Source organism: Triticum urartu, chromosome 3 (genome assembly GCF_003073215.2).
Source record: "Triticum urartu cultivar G1812 chromosome 3, Tu2.1, whole genome shotgun sequence".
NCBI classification, from domain to species: domain Eukaryota; kingdom Viridiplantae; phylum Streptophyta; class Magnoliopsida; order Poales; family Poaceae; genus Triticum; species Triticum urartu.
The window spans coordinates 231,526,021-231,548,387 of NC_053024.1; the positions used below are offsets into that span (position 1 = coordinate 231,526,021).

At 45.9% G+C, this 22,367-nt stretch overlaps 1 protein-coding gene across 1 annotated transcript; it reads right to left on the reverse strand.

Moving 5' to 3' along the window:
- Positions 1-6,875: 6,875 nt before the first annotated feature.
- LOC125543704 (hydroxyproline O-arabinosyltransferase 3-like) lies at positions 6,876-10,547 on the reverse strand. Its single transcript, XM_048707161.1, has 8 exons — positions 9,917-10,547; positions 9,378-9,445; positions 8,874-9,075; positions 8,612-8,709; positions 8,442-8,511; positions 8,263-8,334; positions 7,952-8,065; positions 6,876-7,206 (listed from the first exon to the last, which is right to left on the reverse strand). Exons 1-8 carry the CDS (start codon positions 10,379-10,381, stop codon positions 7,141-7,143), a joined length of 1,155 nt encoding a protein of 384 aa, XP_048563118.1. The 5' UTR covers positions 10,382-10,547; the 3' UTR covers positions 6,876-7,140.
- Between the last annotated feature and the right edge of the window lie 11,820 nt (positions 10,548-22,367).

Sequence of the window (22,367 nt, forward strand, 5' to 3'; positions counted from 1 at the left end):
CCCCACACCATTTCTAAATTTCTCCACCGTGATTTCTTGCTTATTGCAAATGCTATATAGCATAGGATATTTTTGATCCATAGAAATTTCTTGATTCAAGGGATCTTTCCATACCCTAGCAGGATTGCCCGAATTCAGCACTACTTTCCTACCTGCTAGGTAGTATTCCTTTACCTTCATGATTGCCTTCCACATAGGGGAGTCACTAAATTTGCTTTTGATAGAGGTCACCGTGTCTTTTTTCATATACTTTGCCCGGATCACCTCTTGCCACAACCCTTGTTGTGTTTCTAGCTTCCACCACCATTTGGTGAGAAGGCTAATATTCTGTTTACGGAGATCTTTCACTCTCAAGCCTCCTTTGCTTTTAAATCTACAAATTCTGGACCATTTAACTAAGTGGTATCTCTTGCGTCCCTCGTGTTCTTGCCAGAAAAACGTTTACGATGTTTAGCCAGCTTCTCAATGACCATCTTAGGAAGAAGAAACATGGACATATAGAAGTAAATGATACTAGTGAGAGAGGAGTTAAGGAGGATTAATCTTACTCCCGAGGAGGCCGCGTTGACTATCCAAGTTTCACAGCATTGAAGAAATCTATCATCAGCAAAATTCCAGTGCAGGTTGCGAAGAGTGGAATAGCTGACCGGCACTCCCAAATATTTCATAGGGAAATGACCAATCTGACAGTTAAACAAATCTGCATAAAAGGCCACTGTATCGTCATCCCCTCCCACACACAAGGTTTCACTTTTCAAGAAGTTTATCTTTAGTCCAGACATAAGTTCGAAGATATATAGTAATAGTTTCAGGTTCACAGCTGCTTTTTTATCATGCTCGAGGCAGATGACTGTGTCATCACCATATTGGAGAATGGCCACCCCATCTTTAACAAGATCCGGAGCCAACCCCGTGATAAGTTTCTCTTTTTGAGCATTACGGATCATCTTAGACAGCGCTTCAACAGCTAGGTTGAAAAGAAAAGGGGAGTGGGGATCGCCCTGGCGCACCCCCTTGTGGCTCTGAAAATAAGGTCCTCTTTCATTATTCAACTTGACGCTAACAGTACCATTGTATAGGATGTTTTTTATCCAGCCGCACCAGGTTGCACCAAACCCTCGGTCGCGGTGACAATCTAGGAGGAATTCCCAATTGATTTTATCATAGGCTTTCTCAAAATCTAATTTCAAGACCACCCCCACTTTTTTCTTATGATGAGTATGATGAAGTATTTCATGCAAAGTGAGGATCCCGTCCATGATATTTCTATGCTTGATAAATGCATTCTGGTGCTTACTGATCAGAATATCAGCAAACATTGCCACCCGGTTATCTAAGACCTTGGTGATAAGCTTATATGGGCATCTCAGAAGACATATTGGACGATACTGCTGTATTTTCTTTGCTCCTTTCATCTTGGGAATTAGAGTAATAATGCCATAGTTCAGACGAGCTATGTCTAACTTGTTCGAATGGAAAGCTTCGAACAAGTGCATGATATCTTTTTTCACAAACTCCCAACACTGCATATAGAATTCCGCTGGGATGTTATCCGGCCTTGGTGCTCGGTTACATCCCATCCCGAACAAAGCTCTCTTCACCTCCTCCTCTGTGAATTCACTAGTGAGCAAGATGTTATCCTCCTCACTAAGTTTTTCCTCTTCCGACCACGTATCAGCAGATAAGTGAAACATGTTGCCCCTAGCAGGGCCAAAAAGTTCTTTGTAGAACGAGGTTGCGTGTGCTAGTAGGTTCTGTGTACCCTCAATCACCACCTCCCCCGCAGCGAATGAGTGAATAGTATTTTTTTCTCTTCCTCCCATTTGCAACTCTATGGTAGAAGGCTGTGTTTCGATCTCCTTTGAGCAACCAACGCTCACTGGAGTGTTGTAACCAAAACAACTCTTCCGTAATCAGGAGCTCGTTTAATTCTGCACACAAGGCAGTTCTCTCTTCATAAATTTCTGGACCAAGGGGGCCATTTTCTTCCATCTTTTCTATTCTCTCCAGTTCTTCTTTAATGTACTTTTTCCTTTTCCTAGCATGCCCAAAGGAGTGAGCCCCCCATCCTTTGAAATATTTTTTGATACGCTTTAGCTTTATGTTTAAGATGTCGATGGGATCTTCAGACTTTATAGGTTGTTCCCAAATCTTTTTTGCTTTGATATAAAAATCTTCATTTTTAAGCCAGCTTAGTTCAAATCTGAACTCTCGATCATGGGAGGGGTTGGTTTTCACAACATCAGTGGCCAGAAGCAAGGGATTGTGGTCCAAAGTATCTCTTACCAATTTACGGACAGATGCCAATGGGAATAGCTCTTCCCACTCGAAACTCATGAGGACTCTGTCTAATTTCTCCAAAGTAGGATGTTTCTGTTTATTGGACCAAGTGTATTTACCCCCTCCCATATGTATTTCTCTTAAATTCAGGGATTGTATGACATCATTAAATCTGTCAGTGTAGTGAGAGTGTGTCAAATTTTTGTTTTTCTCCTCACTGCTGCGGAGGATATTGAAATCTCCACCCACTATATAGGGGACATGAATCTGGGAGCAAGTATAAGCTAATTCATTAAGGAATTCCTCTTTTCTATCATCTTGGGCCGCTCCATAAACCACTACAAGGGTCCACATACTCTTGTGTTTAACATCGTACAAGTTAGCTTGAAGAAGGAAGTTACCAGGTATCCAGGATACCACCTCTAGAGTTTCTTTCTTGATACCACAAAGGATACCGCCAGATTTGCCAATAGAAGGAGTCTAGTTCCAATTATATCTATCGAAAGAGTCCATCTTTCTTAAAGACTTACGGGAGAACTTTTTCTTCATAGTTTCCTGAAGGCCTATAAAATCTAGGGAATGATCTCTCATTAGGTCAGAGAAGCAGGTAGGCATCCCTTTCTTCCCTGCTCCTCTGCAATTCCAGAAAATACCATTCATATTAAGGTGTTGTTTTTCCCTCTTCTGGTAATCCTACTAGGAGGCAGAGTAGGATTACCCTTTTTATCTAGCAAGGAGACATGATTTTTTTGACTTCTGGTCACAGGTTTGGATACAACCACATTGACTTTTCTATCTCTTTTCTTTTTAGATTTAACCACTGTGAAATTCTCCTCATCTATATCGTTTTGATCACCCCATCTCAAACTAAGGGGAGTTTGGTCCCCTTTGGCATTAGTTAATATCATAGGATTCTCCATATTCTTTCCATCCTCTTTCTTTTCTTCCTGAATGTCATTATCGCGATATCTTTCAAGTTCTCTAAGCACATCAATGCAAGCAAAATCTGTATCAGGAATATTTACTCCCATTTTAACCGCTTTAAGAATTAATTCAGGATTAGATAGCGTATCAAAGGAGTTGGGACTATTGTGATTACCTTCTAGGTTTCTCTTTTTCATTGCTGCCATAGCCTTGTCGTCCATCCTTTTCGCTTTGTTCTGCACATTACGCAAGCTGAAGCGCAGATTTTCTTCGGTGACAAGAGGAGGAGTAGGAATCACCTCATCCTCCCCCGCTTCGTCAGGTAGCTCAACTCTGTATGTACTGCCCCCACCCAACTTGCTTCGTTTGTATTCATTCACCTCATTCACCTGTGAACATGATCTCACAACATCAGAGTATAATTTTAGGCTACTCTTGAATATATGAGGAACAGATTCTTTTTCATTGTCAAGGTTACTTACACCATCCTCCCCCATGTCCTGTTCTTGGGCCATCGTATCAATCAACAAAGTGGTATGTAAGGAATCATCAGACTCAACGCTTTCCTGCGACTCCCGAATGATGTCCTGTTTCTCTCCCTTGGACGTGGAAGGAGCCAGCCCAGGTCCGGGAGAGATACTGGCCATCTTAGCTCCAGGAGCCGTCTGAATAGGACCATCTTTCCCCATATTTTGTTCAGGTTTCTGAGTAATCTCAACTGATTTTTTTCCTCTATCAGGATCCCTAACCAAAACCTGTTCTACTTCATAGAAGAAGTCATAGAAATGACCTCCAAGGACTGCCTCAGCAATGATAGGGATTTCATCCACATTCCTGCATCCCATTTTAACCCGAACTGAACTTGGGCGATGTAAGGTAGCACTGTCAATCTCAAGTGGAACACCAACTAAAGATGTAACATAGGCTAGGTTTCTTTCACTTCTCTTGTCCAGAGGAATATTGCTGACTTTCACCCAGGCCACCTCCATAACCCCCTTGGCCCCCACAGCAGATGACCACTGTGTGGCGTGTATCACCGCACCACTTGTTTTGAGAGTGACTTTGCCCACATAGCAGATTTGAGCTACAGCCCTAGGATTAGGAAATCTAACAACAAAAACTCCAGGGCCAATGGCATGAGCAGAGCAACGCCAGCACATAGCCAAGTAGTCACTAAGATCAATCTCCATTTGACGGGTCGATGTTTCCCCTTCTACAATAGTAACAACGATGCTATTGGCCCTCTCCTTAACCTGACTGGCAGTACACGAATCATGTATGAAATAGAAACCCTGCCCTTTAGACTGAAAGGCACACATAGGAGCAATGCAATCCCATGGCAGAAACTCGACGCAGACAGAAGCAAGATGACCTAGTTTATTGCAACGGTCACAGAAAGCTTGAGGGCAGCGTGCAGGAGGATGTTCAGGAGACTTGCAGATTGGACATAGGTCAAGATTCTTGGTAGGGTGCACCTGATTTCGTTTTCCATGAGGCCGCTGCTGTGGTGGATGAGTGCGCTGCTCTGCATTGGTGCCGCCCGAGCCCGACAGTGCCTGCGCCCCCGCACCGGCCGAGCCCGACGACATCTGCGCTTTCTGCACCCAGGTGTCAACAATCTTGCTTTGGAACTGTTACAGTTTGAGAAGGGCGAATTTTTTGTGGGGGCCCAGGTGACACACAGGAGCAACGGCCTTAGGTCGTTTCTCATGGTGGTGTATGGACCTGCGGATCAAAGACGATCTGAAGTGTTTCTTAATGAAATTCATGATCATGTACTTATGTAAATGATGATGTGGACTCGGATGACAACTTCTGATGCCTTTGGTATATGAATCATGAAGCCTTTATATGTGTCTCCATGCATGTGTTTTTCTAACACTTTGTTATGTGTTGAAATTTGTTATTCTCCCTTCTGTAGATGAGGTGGTATGTGGTGTACTCAGGTAGACATCCATGAGTCTATGATTCATGGAAAACATGCCATGAACAAGTCAACCATTACAAAGACAATTGCCACAAAGGGTATGATACTATAGAGAAGGCAGAGCATGTTTACTCCACGTATTTGCTTCACGTAGGGAGAAAATCAGATTGGGTGGAGGTGGATGAATAACCTCTTTGTCCTACTTGTGATCTTTCTTAGTTTGATGCTTGTGTGGTCCATGTAACACAAATGGGTCACATTGAGGTTTTAGTGACTATTTGAGACTTGTAATGATGCTTTAGTTAGTTTGATGTAGAACTTTAGACTCATTGTGATGCTTTAATTAGTTTGATGAACACTTGGGACTTGTTATGGCGCTTTAGTTAATCTGATGAAGAACATTGAATTTGTTATGATTCTTGTGCATTGCCTATGATGTGTACTGTCCGCAGACAATTTTGTACTGTTTGTATGTCTTTTGTTGCAGGGCAGATGTAGAAGCAAATAAAACAGAACATATGACTTCATCTTTGCCGAGTACACCACTCGGTAAAACGTAATTGCCGAGAACAAAGCTCGGCGAAGAAGCCACGTGTTCTTCTCTAGTAGCATGGTCCGAACTTTCATGAGTGTAAGTACATGAATCTCGGCAAACATGGCAGCTGGGGCTTGCTTGGGCACGGTATCATCGAGTGGGCCTACTCGGCAAACAATACTCGGCAAAGATGGGGTTTGCCAAGATTTGTCGAGCAAAACTCGGCAAATATTTCAGGTGACGTGCTTCGTTCCTGGGCTGTTAGATTTGCCGAGTACCTGCGTGCAGTACTCGGCAAAGTCGTCTGCCATGTGGCAGCCGCCGTCTCCGTACGATTCGTCAAGTCCCTTATTTTTTGCCGAGTCCCATGTTTAGTGCTCGAAAAAGTCTTTGCCGAGTACCCTTAGCCAAGAACTATACTCGGCAAACAGTATGCCGAGTGTAAAACAGCTTTCGACGAGTTTTTATAGTACTCAGGAAACTCGGAAATTCTAGTAGTGATGCTACGCCGAATGTGGTGGACGGAGTCAGGCACGGTGTCGCGCTGCAGGTCGAGAGGCGGCAAGGTCGGACGCGGGTGGCAGAGGGGTGAAGCTTACGAGGTTGAGGAGGAGGAAAATGGAAGCGAGGGAGGGTGGAGGCCAGAGGGAGCCAATTTGCTAGTTTCGGGGATACACGGGACGCCGCTTGCACCCCTAAACACAGCAGCACTACATGTCACCGCCATAGACCTCTGCTCTGCGTTGGGACACTGGTAGGTGTAGGTGGTGTTGGACTGTTGGCCCTGCTGGATCATTTGAAGTACATAGATGCTTTGCGTCCGGTTGTTGATACTGTTTGTGTAGGTTGTCCGATGTGTCTCTCTGGTAGCATGAGGTTCTTGTGCTTGGCATGACTTCGCTCAGATTCCTTGCGTTGACAGACGGCAATGAAACGCACAAGCCGAACATGACACGCCTTTTGCGTTCCTTCCGGATGGAACCAGATCCTCTAACATAGAGAAAGAAAGTCACCGTGACATGCCAACAGCACTAATTTCAGACACCAGTACAACGCCATGGATTCTGTTCCGCAGGTGAAACTGTTTATGTCAGTGAGATGGTATAGTTGAACCGAACGGTCGTTTATTCTAATCAAACAAATCTATAATCAAACTGGCAAAGTGCATATACTCCATACCGCATTGCCAAAGGGGTGCAAGCACAACTCTGCTCGAATCATATGACTATTTCAATCTTACCAGTCAGAAAAATTTACAAGATAACCTTAAATGGAAAACAAACTGGGCTGCTATGTTCTTTTTTTCTGTAAAGGTTCTGTTTGGATCAGAGATAATTCACTGGAAAGAGTTAGTTCCTGCAGGAATCGGGAAAATTCCCGTGTTCCTAGCAGGGCCTAAGTATGAAAGAAAAACTATCTACTGTATTTCTGATGTATACCCCTAAGGGGCTCGGATATTTGACGTCCACATAGATTATAATCCATCATCCCACCTAGGAAGGTTTGCGGTAGCTTCATTGACCCTTTTTACCAGTGTAACCTGCAAGGAGAATAGATCAGGCAATCACAGAAGGATAGTGGTCAAATTTTGTAGATACAAATACTACCCTGATATTAAAAAGGAATAACGATCCTTGTTAAATTCAACATGTTTAATGACTTTTATTGAGAACCAGCATTATCAAGAAGCAATGATTTCAAAACCATCAATTGACCTTAAACAGAAGGATGAAAACGCACACGCTTTTTCAGTCCATAGATAACAGTGGTGATGTAAGAAACTTTCATTCAAAGTGTTAGGGACATCAACGCAAGGGTTCGCTGTTCTTGAAAGAAGCGCTTAAATAGAAAACATCGCAGAGCATTCCAGCTTCCGATCCCAAGCACAGCCAATGTATGCCAAGACTTACCATGCTAGCAATCATATTCATCTCAATTAATCAAATTACGCCAGTTTCAGTGGTCACTTTTAAAAGTTCCAAATCCCAGTCTTAGAAACATTTTCGGCTTGATATAGGAAAAACATTATATGGCTAACACGCAGTTACCAACTCGCATTAAGCTAATCATCATAGCATATAGTAAAACAGCAGCAGTAAATAAAATTCCTGCACTGTATTAATCTGTTACCTAAACTTATTCAAACAAATAGAAGATGAATGCAATAATAATATGAAATTCTACTTATTTTTTGTAAATGTTGAACAATAAACAGTAACTCCGTATCTTAAAAATCATAATAAACTTGTTGCGTAATTTTCCAATTTATTCGCTGCTAAACGTACCACGCTTTCTGGCACTCCTGGAGGGGGCAATGTAAGATTTCTTGGCGGTGGCCTATCTTGGTATGATCTCTTGTCGAATCTCCACTCACCAATTTCTCCATATGTCAGTACGCCCTGAAATTGTTTGCCAGGATATTGTCAAATACCTTGTGGTATGGCCAGAAGACCGACCGAATAGCCTTATGTTTAGTAACATAATAGAGAGAAAATAACGGGGCCTTTACTTTCTACCCTCAGTCATATTCATTTCATATGAATATGAGATCTGTAAAAAAGAATCAGACTTATGAATAGTAGGCCCCAATAAATACCTTGAGTGTATAGTCACATCCATAGGTGAAGTGGATAATAAATGTATTGTCGAGCTTCTTATCAAATGGTGGCTGCATTTTTAAGGGGTGTCAGTAATAGCTCTAATCATGTCAATCAAGCACGTCGCTTTTAGTGCGCAAGTATATTGTCGTCAGAAAATCAGAAACAGCTTCAGCACCTGGATCATGAAATCTTTACGAAGGATATGCTGAACCCCATGCAATGCACTGGCAACAGCATATGCATACCTAGAAGCCAAAGAAAAATAACAAAAAACTGGATTTATAACAAAGTAACAATGAGAAAATGCATTTATCAAATTCACACACAAGAAAAGATAATTCTGACATTTCCAAAACCCATCCAAAAGCCTTGTCAGTCTCTTGATCCTCTTTCATTTGTAGTGATACATTCATCCATGTGGGAGCAATCTTCTCAAGCAGTGTCTATTCTTTCCTCATATAACGAGAGATTAAGTTAGATTCAGTAAAATGACTAACCAAAACGGTAACTGAAACACAAATCATGCAAAACCAAATAAATGGAATGGAGCTTCATTCATCCATGAGACTGCAGTCTATAGAGCACCAAGTTAACAACAGTGAATTACCTTCTTAATTATTACAGGGGAATTCCCGATAGGGTCAACATTTGTGATTGGACCCCTTTCTTCAGGATAGTATTTCCTGATAATTTTTTCATGTTCGGATGGTGTGATGTAAAAGAAGGGGAATGCTGCTGGATCATTGTCAAAAGCTAAATTTGGTAAAGGTTTCACAAATATATGATCTGGTTCTGCCATCAGTATGTACCTGTGATATTCAAGCAGAACAGAACAGTTATAAACACATGGAGAGAGAGAGAAATCCATATTATGTACTACTTTAGTGATCTAAACGCTCTTATATTTCTTTACAGAGGGAGTAGGCATGAATGTGCCTAAATATCTGTCCCATCTTACATCCAAACACCAGCAACAACTTTTCTTGTTTCGCTTATTTTTGGTTAATCATGGATGTCTGGATGTCAAATCATAAAGTACCTTGTGGAAGATTAAAAGTTAAAACCATACTGAAAGTATGGAAACCAAAAGGGCATATCAGTCTTTACTTACTCTTCTTCAATCTTTGCCTGCTGCAGCCATTGTACAAATGCCCATGGCCTGTTTAGGACGATATAGCCCTGCAGTGCAGACAGTATCATAATCAAACCTACGGAGCATTTCAAAACTGATGTTGCTTCCCCCAGTAACTGTAACTGGGTGTACATGAACGAAGGAAGTAAAGTTCAAACTGACAGGGCAAATACAGTGCTCAAGGGAAGGCAAGAAAGCAGGACTTGGTCAGAGAGCGGGTGGCGAGTTGCGGCATAAAGGGATTCTCAAGCGCAGACAAAATTCGACATGCGAAATTCATGACCTTTAACAGCTACTTAACAGAACTAGTTAAAGAAATAATAATCACTTGATTTTGCAGTTGCAAGTTGGAAGCGAAGCACCGATTTTCGTTTTATCTCGCCTTAAAATCCCGAAGACAGAGCCCGTCTGCACACGTAGCCCCACGTTGCACAACAAACAAACAAACAAACAAACAAACAAACCGAAACAGAGAGCGAGGAGGAGACCAAAAAAACAGTCAGTCGTGGCGTACTTACACGGTCCTTGCCGGCGGGGAGGGGGTCGACGACGAATGTGGGGATCTCGTCCATGAGGCCGTCGGGCTTCCCCGAGTGCAGCACGCGGGTGAAGCCGCCCATGTCGGTGCCCTCCGGCCGCGCCTGCATCCGCTTGTACCAGAAGTACATGACCCGGCACTGCCACCTGCTGTACGGGGCGTCCGTGGCCGTGAGCGCCACGTGGAAGGGCCGCCTCTGGCCCCTCGCGCCGCCCGCCGCCCGCATCCACTCTGGCATCCGCACCACCGGGTCCCTCACTCCCGTCCCAAGCCCCGCAGTTCCTCCTCCTCCTCCGTTGCCGCTGCCACCGCCGCCTCGTAGCACCATGGCGAGCACGCTGTACGAGATCAGGAAGGCGAACACCCCGACCGCCAGCAGCAGCAGCGCCGACGCAACCGGGCTGCGGCCCCCTCCGCCCGCGGCCTTCCTCGCCGGCGCGTGCATCGCTCTCCAGAGATTCTTTCTCTCGCCCGCTGGGTGGGTTTGGACTCAGTGGGTAGGGGTTTTGCCTTTTGGCCGGGATCGATCGGGGAGGGAGAAGCGGAGAAGGAGAAGGATGGAAAAGAAAGAAAGTGCTCGGTCGGGACTTGCGAGGGAAGCGAGGTAGCCATTCTTCGGGACTAAACAAATTAAGAAGGAACAAATGGCATCACCGTAATTGATGCCCCCGCCCAGAGAGAAGCGGGGGTGTTCTGGATGCCATGTCGAACCCCACTGTCAGGTGGACCCCCCGTGTCTGGGGAAGGTGGGGCCATGAGGTCGGTGGCGAGGAGGAACGTGTGCACGGGTGGAAAAGGGTAAAACGTCGTCTGTGCTCTGCGTCAACTGTGTGTGTGCGCTCTCCGTGCGGCGGGTTGACTTGACCCCAACTGCAGGTGTGGGCTCGCTTGTACCTTCTACAGCGATCGACGAGGGAATATTGCTCTACGTGGGCCCGTTGCTTGTCTCATTCATCGGAAGGCATCCTACTGCTCATCGGAATTTACGCAAGCAAATGGATCGATTTTCATTACTCTCATTGTCGTTGATTTATTATAAAATTTCTTTTATTTATTTTAATTATTGCTGATTTATTACAAACGTGTAGTACTTCTTTTTGCTATGGAAAACCTCTCTAAACAAGTCTTTCAAAAAAATTAGTACTAGTAGCATATTTTAGAGCATCTACAGTCTGCGCCTCAAACATTCGGATGGACAGATCGGTCATAAAAAAACATAGACGGGCACCTTGAACAGGCCTCAAACGCCTAGGCTGGCCGGCATCACTCATATACATCCTAAATGTAGGGCGGATATGAAAATGCCCGGGCGCACCCGGATGCGTCCGCCACGTCGGACCCGACATGCCTACCCCATCATAAATTGCATCAAATCCATCACTCTTCCGCATCCTCCTGCCTCCCTCCAACCTTTCCCGCGTCCGAGCCCTCGTCGTCCGCCACCCTTACTCCTCATTCTCACCGTCGGTCCCGACCCACCGCCCTAGATGTCATCCAGCCCATCCCCGGCCGCCGTGACAAAGGTTGCGTCCACCTAGTCCTTTGCTACTTATGAGCCGCGTTGGGATTTTCCCTGGAGAGGAGGGGAGATGCAGTACAATAGAAATAATTATTTCCCTCAGTGAGAACCAAATTTTATCAAACCAATAGGAGAATCACGCAAAGCCTCGTGAACAACACCTGCACACACAAAAACACATACTTATACCCAACGCGTGCAAGAGGGTTGTCAATCCCCTTGAACTCGTTACTTGCAAACATCAAATCATGTATAGGTAGATGGATAAATTGCAAAACAAAATGAAAGAAATAAAATTGCAGCAAAGGAATTAAGTTTTTATAATTTGATTAAGGTGGGGGTCATAGTTTTCACTAGAGGCTTCTCTCTCGAACACATAGCATACGGTGGGTGAATAAATTACTGTTGGGCAATTGATAGACAAGCGCATAGTTATGACGATATCCAAGGCAATGATCATGTATATATGCATCACGTCCGAGACAAGTAGACCGACTCCTGCCTACATCTACTACTATTACTCCACCAATCAACCGCTATCCAGCATGCATCTATGGTTTTAAGTTCATAAAAAAAGGAGTAACGCCTTAACCAAGATGACATGATGTAGACAAAGTAAACCCAATCAACATAAATAAAGCCCATCGTTTTACCTTTAATGGCAACAATACAAATATGTGTTTTGTCCCCTTCTGTCATCGGATATATAGCACCGCCAGATTGAACCCATCACAAAGCACCTCTCCCACTAAAGATAAATCAATCTAGTTGGCCAAACCAAATGGATAGATTGGAGAGAAATACAAAGTTATAAGAATCATGCATAATAAAGTTCATAAAAGAATCAATTACTTCTCATGAATATTCAGATCATAAACCCACAATTCATCATATCCCAACACACCGCAAAAGAAGATTACATCAGATAGAACTCCAAGAACATCGAGGATAACATGGTGTTGAAGATCAAAGAGAAAGAAGAAGCCATCTAGCTACTAACTATGGACCCCTAGGTCTGTGGTGAACTACTCATGCATCATCGGAAGGCAGTAAGGATGATGTAGAAGCCCTCCGTGATTGATTCCCCTTCTGACAGAGTACCCAAAAAGGCCTCCAGATGGGATCGCGGAAGAACAGAAGCTTGTGGCAGTGGAAAAAGTGTTTCGGTTGGCTCTATGTTGGTTTGGGAATTTTTGGGAATTTATAGAAGTGAAATTAGGTCAAGCGGAGCTGCATGGGGCCCACAAGCTCATGGGGCGCGTCTACCTCCTGGGGCGTGCCCCTTGAGCTTGTGGCTCTCTCGTATCTCGTCTGGTCTCCTCCCGAAGCTTCGAGGGTCCCTTCTGGTCTATAAAAAATTAATCCAAAGATTTTTTCATTTGATATTGATTTTTTGAAAAGCCAAAAATAAGCAAAAAAACAGCAACTGGCATTGGGCGTTGGGCACTAGGTTAATAGGTTAGTATCAACAAATGATATAAAACACCAAGATTGATAATTTAATAGCTGGAACAATTGAAAATTATAGATACGTTGGAGACGTATCATCCTTCGGTGTCTCGTCCTCGGCTTCGTCATGCAAGCCGGATAACATCTCCCAAAGGAACCGGCGGCGTAGGCAGGGAGAGAGGGAAAGCGGCGGCGGCTGTGACGCCCCAAGACCGATGCGTCAGGTGTCTTCCAGTTATTCGCTGACGTTGACATGTCATTTGCTTGCATGTTGCATTTCATCATGTTTGCATCGCATCATGTCATCATGCCATCATTTCATTAATCTTATAACTTTTATAAATAAATTGTATGGATCTTCGATCCATTTAAATCGAGGGAAATGCACATGGTGATTTTATCTTTATAACATATATCCTCCCAATATTATTAGGGAGCTATAAAATAATATTCCATTAGTTTGGAATTAACCGCAAACACACTTGCAATTTAAACTCTCAAGTCTTTTCTGCTTCGAGTTGCTCCTCAAACCTTGCCATATATTCTTTCATCATTTTCCGGAGCTCCACCAAAAATCCGAACATTTTTGGACCTTCCTAACCCTCACTTCCTATTCGAACCATTTGAATTTAAATCAAATGAGTTTGAATTTAAACTTTGAAAAATGCCCACTCCATTTTTCTTGGATCATACACATTTTTGCGAGTCCGGGAATATAGTCCGCGTGCCCAAGTCCTTCCTCTAACCCTTTCTTTTATCTCCTTCCTTTCTTTGCTTTTATTTTTCCGCTATGGAAAAAAATTAGGAGAGAGAGAGCCCAGCGGCCAGGTCGGCCTACTTCCCCACAGCCCAGCTAGGCCTCTCAACAGCCATCCGCGGCCTCCCTAAGGCCCAGCCGCCCCACTCCTTCCTAACCCTAGCCCGTTTCGCTCGACCTCCACTCTCCCTTGTCCCCTCCTCTAGCACCGCCAACGCACGCGCTGCACCCCTCTACCCGATCTCACCCTCTCCCTCTCATCCTCCCTCCAGCGCCGCCAGGAGAGGAGCGCCCGCGCCCGTTTCTTTCTCCCCCCCGATTTCCCCTCGTCCTTCGCGCCCCTCCGCCAAGCGCCGCCGACCGCTCCTTCCTCCTGCTCGATCCCCATCTCCCTCAAAGCGTTGTCACGCATAGAGGGCAAAACTAGCGCCTCCTCACCCTCTCCCTCGATCCCATCCTCCCCGACGCCCTCTCCTACCTCGCGCCCTGCCTTGCCCTGCCATGAACGCCCGGAAGACCTCGCCGCTGCCTCCCCGCCACCGGCCATGGCGCCCGTGCCGGCGACCCGACCTGCCATGCACCATCTCTGTCGTCCCCTCGCCCGTTTGCCTCCTCCTACGCCCTGCGCACCCCTGTGCTCGCGAGCAGGGGACTCCGAGGACGCCAGCCGCCCTCCTCTACCAACCTGCGTCGGCGACTTCCGCCTCCACTCATTGCCGACGAGCAAGCCGCAGCCTGAGCGCTCCTCGCCACGCAGGCATCCCCATCCCAAACCCTCCTCGTCGCTTGCATCTTCTCCGGCAGCGTCGCCGCGCCCGCACGCCTCTGGCGAAGCTTCAAAGGCCACATCGTCGTCCTGTTCAACTCGCACCATCGGGGACCGAATCCCCTCGTCAGATCCGGTGGATCCCCGTTGTTTCCCGTGCCTGTAGGTCCCATCTCGCCGAACCCCCCCTCCCCCATCAGCAGCGCCGCCTCGCCCTGCTGCCATGTCCTGCCGCTACCGCTGCTTTCCTTGCTTCACACGTTGGCAAGCTCGAAGGCCGTCCCCGGAGAACTTACCTACGACAAGTTCGTGTACCCACGTTGTGTGTTTTCTGCTGCCAAGTGAAAGTGCGTTATATCAACTAGAGGGGGGGGGGGGTGAATAGGCGATTTTTATGAAAGTCTTCAAAACATGGAAGTTATGAAGACAAACGATAGAAATAAACCTATTACCCTACAGCGGAAGGTAGACTACACTAGGCAAGCCATAGTCAAGTATTCAATAGAGTGAAAGCACAATGACTAATAGCAGCAATGTAGTAAGGATCAGGTAGGAAGATATTGTGAAGCCACACAGAACACGCAGTCACTCAGTGAAGACAAAAGATAGTGCGAACATACAATGACTTCACAAGGAGTAACAGTAAGTAAAGGGAAGGGAAGATGAAACCAGTGACTCGCTGAAGACAATGATTTGTTGGACCAGTTCCAGTTGCTGTGACAACTGTACGTCTGGTTAGGGCGGCTAGGTATTTAAACCTTAGGACACACAGTCCCGGACACCCAGTCCTGAACACGCAGCTCAGGACACCCAGTCCTCACCGTATTCCCCTTGAGCTAAGGTCACACATACCTCGCCCAATCACTCTGGTAAGTCTTCAAGGTAGACTCCCAAACCTTCACAGACTTCGTTCACCAGCAATCCACAATGTCTCTTGGATGCTCGGAACGCGACGCCTAACCGGCTGGAGTATGCACAGTCCTCAAGTGTAATAAGTCTTCAGATCACACAGATAAGAAGACTTAAGTGATGCCTAATTCTCTTTGGATCTGGGTGGTTAGGGCTTTATCCTCGCAAGGAATTCTCTCTCAAAGGCTTCGAGGTGGGTTGCTCTCAAACGACAAAAGCCGTACTCTGAATCTGAGCAGCCAACCGTTTATGGTTGTAGGGGGTGGGCTATTTATAGCCACTTGGCAACCCGACCTGATTTGTCCGAAATGACCCTGGGTCACTAAGGAACTGACACGTGTTCCAATGGTCAGATTTCAAACTCACACGACAACTTTACTTGGGCTTCAAGCAAAGCTGACTTGCCCGACTCTGGACAAGATTCGCTCTCAAAGTCTTCACTCGAAGACATAGGTTTTGTTTAAGCATCACTTCAGTCATTCTGACTGGTTCTCTTGGACCCCACTTAACAGTACGGTGGTTCCTATGACTCAACATAGAAGAAAGAGAACTACGAAAGATCTAAGTCTTCGAGCTCCATAGGCTTCATGTGGTGTCTTCTCTTGTCATAGTATTCAATGTGAGTATCTTCATATACCACCTTTGACTTCAATGTCTTCATACATTTTTAGGGGTCATCTCTGGTAGGAAAACCGAATCAATGAGGGACTTCTACCTGTGTTATCCTGCAATTCTCACAAACACATTAGTCCCTCAACTAGGTTTGTCGTCAATACTCCAAAACCAACTAGGGGTGGCACTAGATGCACTTACAATCTCCCCCTTTTTGGTGATTTATGACAAACTAGTTGAAGTTTTCAACGGGGAATATAATCTGTGAAATTGTAAAGGATAAGGAATTGTCTTCATAAGTTACAAGGGCTCCCCCTGAAGATGTGCATATAAGTAATTTGCTTTTGGAATGCAAATGCACATGGCAGGTTGTACTTGTGGAGATCCACTTCAACTTATGATGACAATCCACTATGCATGTGAAAGTATATGAAGATAATGACATGCATAATGGAAAATGGACGTCTGCAGAATGATCTAAGTGCGGAATTTATCGTCGCACATGCGGAATTTATCATCGCAACACAAGGTGGCAAATAAGTAGCAGACGACCATCGAGTTTAAGTGTTGCAACTCAAAGAACCAAATGTAGCAAAACGAGAGTTGTAAGCACGAAGCAAAATATAAAGCACCCACCCATATGGACCCGCTTGAAGACTATAAACCTCATATGCTTTTCCCCCTTTTGTTAGTAAGGACCAAAAAGGTTTGAAGACATAGAGCATCTACTCGTTCCCATGAGGAGTAGGTGAAGCAGCAGGGTCGTTGGTTGTGTTTGGCGGTGCTGAAGAGCTTGGAGCAGAGTCGAAGCGTGCTAAAGGAGGTGGCGGTGAAGTAGCATCGTCTTCATCCTCGATTACTCTGGCATTCACAGTTGCAACAGAGGAAGAGAACTGAGAGTCTTCAAGGGATGGAGTTCGTCGCAGCACTGCCCTTTGAGGAGGTGTGGAGTCAAACTTGAATCGCCCAGTGAAGCCATCCTCTTGAAGATCATCTTCAGAACACATCAGTGTTAGCCCTTTCCATGTGCGGCGAGAGGTTTCATGGGCAACAAAAGCATTCTTGGTGGCAAGATTGCGAATGCGATTAACATCCACCAAGAGGCTTTGCATCTGACGCTTCAGCCAGTCATGATGCCTAGCCTGTTTCCGATGAAGAGCCACAAGAAGCTCTCGGTCGTTGAGAACATGAGTGCGCTTCTTGGGTCGTGGAGCAGTTGTACTGTCAGTGGCTTCAGTGAGAGCAGGATGCGGTGCACGTGTAGTGCCAGCCAAAGGATACACACGAGTTACGGCTTCAATGCCTTCAACGTTCTGAGTGAAACTTTGATGCTCTGCATTCTGAAGACTGAGAGGTTCCTTGGCAGGCTCAGGATAGATGGCTTCAATAGACATATCCACATCAGGCAAAAAGATCCGATGGTTGCGGGCCGAGGGCTGATATGAGATAGCGGAGTGAAGTTTGATCAGCCGCATCACCCAAGGGGCGTAGAACTTCAAACCAAACAGATCAGAGCCAGATGCAGCAAGTTGGCGAATGAAGAAATCCTGTGTATTGAAGCATTTTCCATGAAGAATGTAGAAGACCAAAGTCTTCATTGCACCTTCCAGCTTGGCATGGGGAGAATGTCCTTTGATTGGCCAGAGAGTTCGCCTTATGATGTGATAAATGGTTCTTGGCAGATACTCAAGGTATTCAACGAAGAACTCCGTGGGATAAGAAACATCTTGGGGCAATGGCTTCATCATACTGAGCATCTGACTCATATTAGGTTCAGTCTTCTGAAAGATGCTCTCAATAGCTTCACTATGAAGCTGACAGCCATGCTCATAGAGATCGCCAGGAGTGGGCAAACCAGTGAGCTCAATGATGTCAAAGGCTTTGGCTTCGTGATGAACGTTTCTTGTCATCCACTCCAGGACCCAAGTCTTCGGGTCTCTGCTATACCCGCGGATGTGAAGTGTGGCATAGAATTGGAGCAGCAACTCTTCATTCCAATGCTCTTGGTCAGTGACGAACGGCAGCAGTCCAACCTCTTTGAAGCAATCCAGAGCTTCTTCCAGACAGGGCAGAGCAGCTATTGCTTCAATGTCAAGGCGCTTGTGTGGGAAGATGCGACCTTGGTTGTAAAGAACGCATGAGTAATAGCTTCGCTGCGGATAACTCCAGAACCGATCAGATGATATTCTTTCCCTGGAGTAGGGGTTCCTGAAGCTGTTGAAGAATGTGTTGTCTGCTCTGAAGCCATTGATATTGAAGGAGCCAGGTGCTAATGCAGGACCTGGGAACCTTGGCAATCTTGGGATTGGCTTCTGTACCTGAGGCCTGTGCTCAACATGATAGTCAAATTGGGGACCGGCAGCAGACGCAGGAACAGAAGCAGCGGGATCAGTGGCTTCGCTGACTTTTGGTGCTTTTGTTGGTGAGGGCTCCACATTTGCTTCAGCCATGACAGCGTCAGTGGCTTCAGTGGTGTTGGTGGTGGCAGCCGCAAGATTTTCAACCTCCACTTGACGAGCTGGAGGGTCACTTACGATCACGTTCTCCTCGAGAACTGCTTCTTGATGGGACAGGGGAGTAGCAGCTTGTGGTACTTCTTCTTCATCGGCTGATGCAGCCGGAATGTCTTCAGCAGTTTTAGCTTCAGACGCAGAGACTTGAGGCCTTGGACCTTTGCGAAGCCTGCGCAATGCGGGCGACGCCTATGGAGTTTGTGTTGGCTGGGCCTTAGAGTCTTCTTCCTCTTGTGGGCGATCCGCCCATGAAGCATCCTGTGCTATTGGTGTCAGTGGATGGCCAATGCTGATGAGTTCACTGTGCGTGAGCACAAGCGATGATACCTGTTGGTGCTCTAGCTGAGGAAGGGCTGCATCATCTTCAACATGGTCATGGTGACCAATGTCCTCAGCAGCGAGGGGATCAGCTGCTGGAAAGTCTTCAGCTTCATGAGCCTCTGTGAAAGCAGGCTCATGGACAGTCAGTTGACGTTCTTGTGGATCGGCGTCGGGGTGAACCATGGAAATGGGTTCAACAATCAAGGGCTCCGTGGGAGCAGCCCATTCCTTCTTGGTCATTCTTTTCTTCTTGGCGGGGGCAGTAGCAGAGGCTTCAGGATGTTTTCTCTTCCTTGCTTCAGCCTTAGCAGTCCTGGTCTTCTTCAGTTCTGAAGCGGTTGACCTGGCCTTTGGCTTTGGGCCAGTCATGCTAGTTGGGAAGACAAGGGGATCTGCCTCCTACCTTGGTGCTTCAGGTTCAGCCATAGCGGGCTTCTTCTGCTTCTTGGAAGCCATCCTGGGGTCGATGCCAGGACGCCCAAGGGCCTTGCGCTTCTCAGCCTCATTGTAGGCTTGCACACACCTATCAGCCAGGACCTTCATGCGCTCACGAGAACCCTGAGCTTCTGCACGTTTCTTTAGAAATGCTTCCTTGAGCTCGTGCAGCATAATCTTGAAATTCTTCACGTCTTGCACGCTGAGCTTGGCCATATGCTTCTTGAACTGAGATTTCTCAAAGTCAATCTTCTGCTTCAGTTCGACAATGCGCTGGGCGATAGCTAACTCTGAAGCAATGGCACCATGGAAGGCGACACTGAGGCCAATGGGTAGTTGGAGATCGTCGAAGCTGATGTTTGGTGTGTCAAACCATTCATCAATGAAGTTGTGAATGACTGTTACATCAAAGAGAGGCAGATCATTGAAGATTTTTGCTTCTTCTTTGCTCTTGATGAGTTGCTCAAGAGCGTCATCTGCAAGATCTTCATCACTTGACAGATCAATGGCATCATTGCGCAGAATGGCAGCAGCTGTTAGCTCTTGGCCGGTGTGTGGTAGAGGCATCTTGACCTTCTGGGGCTTGGAGATGCGTGATAAATCTTCGGACTGCACACTGTCTTCAGGAGGTGCAGTTGCCAGTGGCTTCGCCCGTGAGATTTTTGGTGAAGGGGCAGGCTTTGAAGCTTTAGGCTTCTTCAATTTCTTTGGCTTCGGCACTGCAGGCGCTTCATCTGATTCAGCGTCAGCTGCAGGCTCATTCACTGCAGTCCCTTGAACCAAGATATGGGTGATGAGGCCTTCAAGGTTGTAGAAAGGACCGACGACATTGGGTTCTGCATCTTGTGTGCCATCAGCCCTTGGAGCTGAGGGACCAGGGTTGAAGTCTAGTCCCAATGTCTTCTTGTTTTGCTTCACTGAGTTCTGGACAAACTGGAAGTTGCGCTTGAACAGAATGTCGTCACGACACCATAGTAGTGACGATGGGTGTGCATCAGCAGGCTGTGGCCCACGGACCATGCAGGGATAGAAGCCTTGTTCAATGGCTTCATCTCTGGACCTGGGTTGAAGATTCTTGTATAGGATGTCTCCCCACGGTCTCTTGATGGCATTTTTCTCAGCATATTCCTGGGTTACAATCGGTATTTGAACCATTGTTCTGCCCAATATCTTCGAATCCATTGGATTCGGGTCTTGCGCTGATTGTAATCCTCTTCAGGATCTGTCTTGTACAGTTCTGAGAGGTCATCTGGCAGATCTCTAGATGTTTCTCCATGACGCTTTCTGCCACCCTTCCTTGCTGATTTCTCTGAAGCCATGAACTTTAAACTGAAAGGCTTCAACACGTTCAAAGGCTTCAAAGATTTTCGCTTGCTGGACAAACAGGAACTTGCTTCGGGAGAATTTATATGATGCTGTAAGAATTCTGCAAATGAATGCAGACTATGAGAACCAAGGGATTCTCCCACGGACATGTACCTGTGACAGCATTAAAGTGCGAGGGAAGGGGAAGAGGTCATATGCATTCTCAGAAGATTTTGAATATAAATCAGTTTAGAAGACATTGACCTCATCATGCAAAGACATTCACTCATAGATAAGGAGTTGGTTTCAGATTTGTACGAATCTAGAGATCAGTACAAGTGAGGAATCTAACTACTTTGTGAAGCATAAGTGAATATACTAGGCATGTTATGAGATGCAGTATGAGAGAGATCTAACTTGTGTGAATAGAAACTGCTTGTGGTAGAAAGTGACAAAGCCATAGGATCAACAGTGCCGTAAAAAGGAAGTTTTATTTACCACACTAAGAACTGCTAGACGGAGTGGAAGATGAGGCCGAGCAGTTCGATCTTCCGTGCCCTAACTTGGCGATGGAGGACACCTACGGTGACGGCAGAGAGGATGATGTCCGCGGTCGGCGTGAAGACGGCGTCGGAGAGGTTGCGGTAGCGAAGCGCTTCGTCGCCGGCATCGTCGAGGGCTAGCGGTGGCGCTAGGGTTCGTGCGAGAGTGGAAGAAGAGATAATGACCGTCGTGAAGTGTGTATTTATAGGTACAGGGGCGGCACTGCGTTATTACACAGGTGCCCCTGGCGATTCGCATCTGAGGAACACGTGGCCATCATGCAGAATTTTGGGGTTTGTTCCACGTCCCACGCACGCCTGGATTGTCGGGTGGTCGTTCCTACTTCTCCGGGTTTCATGTGGAGGAATGAGCATTGAAAGTGGACTTAAGGTTTGTCTTTGTATCTTCTGCTGACAAGGACGCAGAGAAGACATTTGACAGTTTCAATAGAATGCATATGATTTGGAGAGATAGAGTTTGAGATAGATAGCATAGAGAGGTTAGGGTCCGATCACATTCACTTAGTTCAAAAGATTCAACAAGAAGATATAGCTATAAGTAAATGCTGTAGAGGACAAAACACTAGTATATATATATATAATCAACATAGTGAAGATAATCATGAAGACATGTTGAGATTGAAGCCAAACCAAATGTGAAGACATAGCAAGGTAACGCCATGAGTGAAACACTTCAAAATAGAACATTTGGTGGTGGCGTTACCCACCGTATAGGAAGTATTAGATCCAGGCACGGCGCACAATTATCGTGGAGCTCCGAAATCAAATTCCACATTAATGTATTCACACTTAGAATGTATGTCTTCATTGATTGAAGATATACTTTACTTCGTGTGTTGCACATCTAAGTCATCAATATGCATAAGGGTTAGGATGTGTGCCTGATCACAGGACATTTGAGGATTCTAGGATATTTAGCTCACACCGTAACTTGCAAAATCTCTTCTCATCCAAGGGCTTGGTGAAGATATCTGCCAATTGCTCTTCAGTGTTGACGTGTATGATATCAATATCTTCCTTCACAACATGATCTCTGAGAAAGTGATGACGAATTTCAATGTGCTTTGTCTTCGAGTGTTGAACTGGGTTGTTGGCAATCTTGATGGCGCTTTCGTTGTTGCAGTAGAGTGGCACTTGCTTCAGATGAATGCCATAGTCCTTGAGCGTTTGCTTCATCCACAGAAGCTGAGCGCAGCAAGATCCAGCAGAAATGTATTCAGATTCAGCAGTGGAGAGAGATACACAGTTCTGCTTCTTTGAAGACCAACATACAAGTGATCGT